Source organism: Alligator sinensis, unplaced genomic scaffold (assembly GCF_000455745.1).
Source record: "Alligator sinensis unplaced genomic scaffold, ASM45574v1 scaffold157_1, whole genome shotgun sequence".
In the NCBI taxonomy this organism is placed as follows: Eukaryota; Metazoa; Chordata; order Crocodylia; family Alligatoridae; genus Alligator; species Alligator sinensis.
The window spans coordinates 139,252-142,838 of NW_005842316.1; the positions used below are offsets into that span (position 1 = coordinate 139,252).

Below are 3,587 nucleotides of genomic sequence, written 5' to 3' on the forward strand. Positions count from 1 at the left end.
ATCAAAGCCTCTACCGACTTATCACCCCTGCTTCATAATACCTTTTTTTTAAGACTGATGTCTACTAAACCAATTAATCCAGTAATATGTTACCTGATAGTTGTGAACAAAGGGCTGCCATTGTGGTCAAGGTACCCAGGAGACCTGTGTTGAATTCCCAGCTCTGCTACAGAATTTCTGTGTAGCCAAGGCACAAATGAAATTCTGGTCTTCTGTATACTATCCATCCTTAAACCTCACAGGTACTTCTATCCCAAGTCCAATAGCCTGGGTTTGATTAAAGCACATCTTCCAGAAACACAGCCAGTCTTGAAGACCTGAAGAGAAGGAGGACCCACCTGTTCCCTGGCTTATTTGTTCCAATGCTTAGTCACATTCACTATTAAAACACAGTGCTTTATTTCCCAATTGAATGTATTCAGCCATTTGTTTCTGTTATGGCTTTCCCCACTAGATTAAGTACTGAGTACTTTCTCCCATAAAGATACTTATCTGCTGTAATCAATTACTTCACAATTTTCTTTCTGATAAACTAAATGGATTGAGTTTAAGTCTCTCACTGCAGAACACTTTCTCTGGCCCTTATAATTTTTTGTGGCAATTTTCTGCATACTCTCCAGTTTTTCAACATCCCTTTTGATACCTGACCTGCATGTAAAATTCCAGCACGAGTCTCACCAAGGCAGAGCACACAAGTAAAATCACCTCCCAGCTCCTACTTCCTCTGCCCATTGATTGCATTAGCCTTTTTTGCCACACCTTTACAATTTGAGCTGCTTATTACTGTAGTATTTTCTTGCCTCACAAGAATTTTGAGAGGATAAATTGACAACTACGTTTGTATTTGATAATGATAAAGTCATAAGAATATCTAAGGTGGCTTGGAAAGTAAACAGGAAACACCCTCGTTATCATTAGACACGCATTTTAGACTAAAGTAATGTCTAAGAAAACAACATGACCAGCCTGAGGAACAGTGTTTGTGTCCGAAAGCTGGCAAAGAACTTTTTTTCCCCATCTATTTAGTTGGTCTAATAAAAGATATCACATCTACCCAAAGAACCTTGCCTTACCAGCATGACTATATTTTATGCAAATCACTGGGGCACCCACATTACTTATCTAAGTTAAATCCAATTACAAAGTGTACCATCCCTTGAAGGTATATGATGAACCTGCCCTCTAACTAGATATGTATAGGAGCCAGGTGATAGCAATCTCTGTTTTTGCAACCATTCCAGTTTTAACTCTTGTTTCTTCTTCTGAGAAACCCAGAGTGCAAGAGGCATCGAAAGTTTTCTTCTAAAAAGCTTACGTTTAGTTTCTAAAACTTTTAAAAAGCTTTCTCCTTCAGCACAAAGTCTTCTGTTCCCACTGCAGTCCAGAACACCACCACTCCCTCAGCCCTGCATCTCCCATTTCAAATCTCTCCCTCCAACAATTTTCAAACCTTTTTAATCCTAAGGAATTGTAAATAGATTTGTATGTTTTTGTGTGTACAAAATGACTGGATTTTGTTCAAGTGCATTTGTAAGCCCCACCCACAAGTACATAAGTTTCTGCAAGTTCATACTCATACAAGTCAACAAAACTTGTCTGCTTGTACTTAGTTTGGACTCATTTGCCTTATCCGCAAGGATGGCTCAGGACAACACGCGGACCCCCTTGTCACCCACTGATGAGTCCTTCTTCCTGCAACAGAGCAAACTTTTGCTAAGCCTGAAACCCAATCATGCTATGTGTGTGGTAAAATAAAGGATACAAATACATAAATGACATCTCCCCCACTATGATGATGGTTTCTGGGAGTAGAAACTGCTATTGCCTTGTTTGGTTGGTTGGTTTTGAACATTTATTCACAATAAGCTAGACAGTTTCCAATTGAAAAGTAGACAACCCCTGCCACAAGAAATTCACAATCTGGAGCGAGCATAAAAAAATTCCGATTTATTTCCGAATGGACAGCTTGGCAGTATGTTAAGGAAATAGAAAATCCGAAGAGAGTACGCAATAAACACCAATTTGAATTTTTTTTTTTTTCCCCATATCAAAACTCCAAGAATTGAGAATGCTCCAGCCAGAGACTTGCTGCCTGGAAGGAGAAAGCAAACTCTCAATAAGCCAATACAGAAACATATGCTAAAATACCATGAATGAAACCAAAGTCCGAATCAGGCCTGGTGGTCACAACGTTACCAAGAGCCTCATCCAGATCCCCTCAAATTCTCACCAGTTGCACTACCCAGACTCGCTATGTCCACACTTCTCTTTCTGAAGTTTGCCAAAAACGTAGCTCCGGTTCTGGTGGCAAAGGGAAGAGTGTTAATACATACAGAGAGCTGTAAACACCATCTCTCATCCTATCAGAGCAAGGTGAAACAACGCAGTAGCCAAAACGATCTATGTCTTGCCCACTGCAGCCTGAACTCTTAGTAGCGTTAACAGATTTTAGGCAAAAGTCCTAAGGAAAACCTTAATGTACGAGGATGACTTATACGAAGCGCGGCCTGCAATGAGTTATTTAAAGACAGAATGACAAACAACGCCTAAACAGCAGAATCCTTCCCAATAATTCAAGCAAATACCCCTTCGCAGGAGACGTGCGTATAAATACCTTTGTACGAAAAACCAAGTTTTAAACAACACGGTCACAACCTTAAAATCACAAGATCCTCTTTGTTTACAGCAGTACCCACAGTGCGCCCGGCCGTTTTCAGACATAAAAACAGGCATGGTCCCTGCCTAGGGTGGTCATGGAGGACGGTCCGGTTGTCCTCCGCCGACACAAAACCCGATGCCGTTACGTCCTCTATTTTTCTCTTATTTTTTTAAAGACGGATGTCTACGAAACCAATTCATCCAGTAACATGCGAGTTGATAGTTGTGTACAAAGGGCTGCCATGGTGGTCAAGGTACCCGGGAGACCCGTGTTGAATTCCCACAAGAACTGCTGCGCCCCCACGGCACAACGTCTCTGCGAAATCCTGGTCTCGAAGAGAAAAAGAGAGGATGTAAAGGCGTTGGGTTTTGTATCGTCGCCGGACACCTTGACATCCCCTATTTTTCTTGACGAGAAATAAAGGCGTCCGGTGACAATACAAAACCCAACGCTTTGATGCTCTCTATTTCTCCTGAAGACAGAAATACACGGCATCGAGGCGCCGGGTTTTGAATCGTCGCCGCACACCTTTACGTCCCCTATTTCTCTTGAAGACAGAAACAGCGGGCATCGAGGCATCAGGTTTTGAATCGTTGCCGGACACCTTTACGTCCCCTATTTTCGAGAAATAAAGGCGTCCGGCGACGATACAAAACCCGATGCCTCGATGCCTTCTGTTTTCCTCGAAGAGAAAAACAGAGGCCAGAAAGGTGTCCGGTTTCGTATCGACAGAGGACAACTGGACCGTCCTGCTCGATGCCCGCCCGGCCCCGGCCCCCCGCGCCTCGCCGGTGACCTGCCAGGCCCGGGGGACGGCGCGTGACCCCTACGACGGAGCCCGACGGCGGCCTGGGCGCGGAGCACCCCTCGGTCCCGGTCCCTCCAGGGTGGCAGCGGGGAGACGCTGCGGAGCGAGTCGTGAATGAAT

General features: G+C 44.0%; 1 protein-coding gene across 1 annotated transcript in view; it reads right to left on the bottom strand.

Annotated features, from left to right (window-relative positions):
• LOC102375624 (A-kinase anchor protein 17B) overlaps window positions 1-3,119 on the bottom strand; it is a 17,070-nt gene extending 13,951 nt beyond the window's left edge. The window contains 2 exon segments of the mRNA XM_025209906.1: window positions 2,615-2,640; window positions 2,642-3,119. Coding sequence (XP_025065691.1) covers window positions 2,615-2,640; window positions 2,642-2,733 — 118 coding nt within the window. The 5' untranslated portion in view covers window positions 2,734-3,119.
• Window positions 3,120-3,587: the final 468 nt, after the last annotated feature.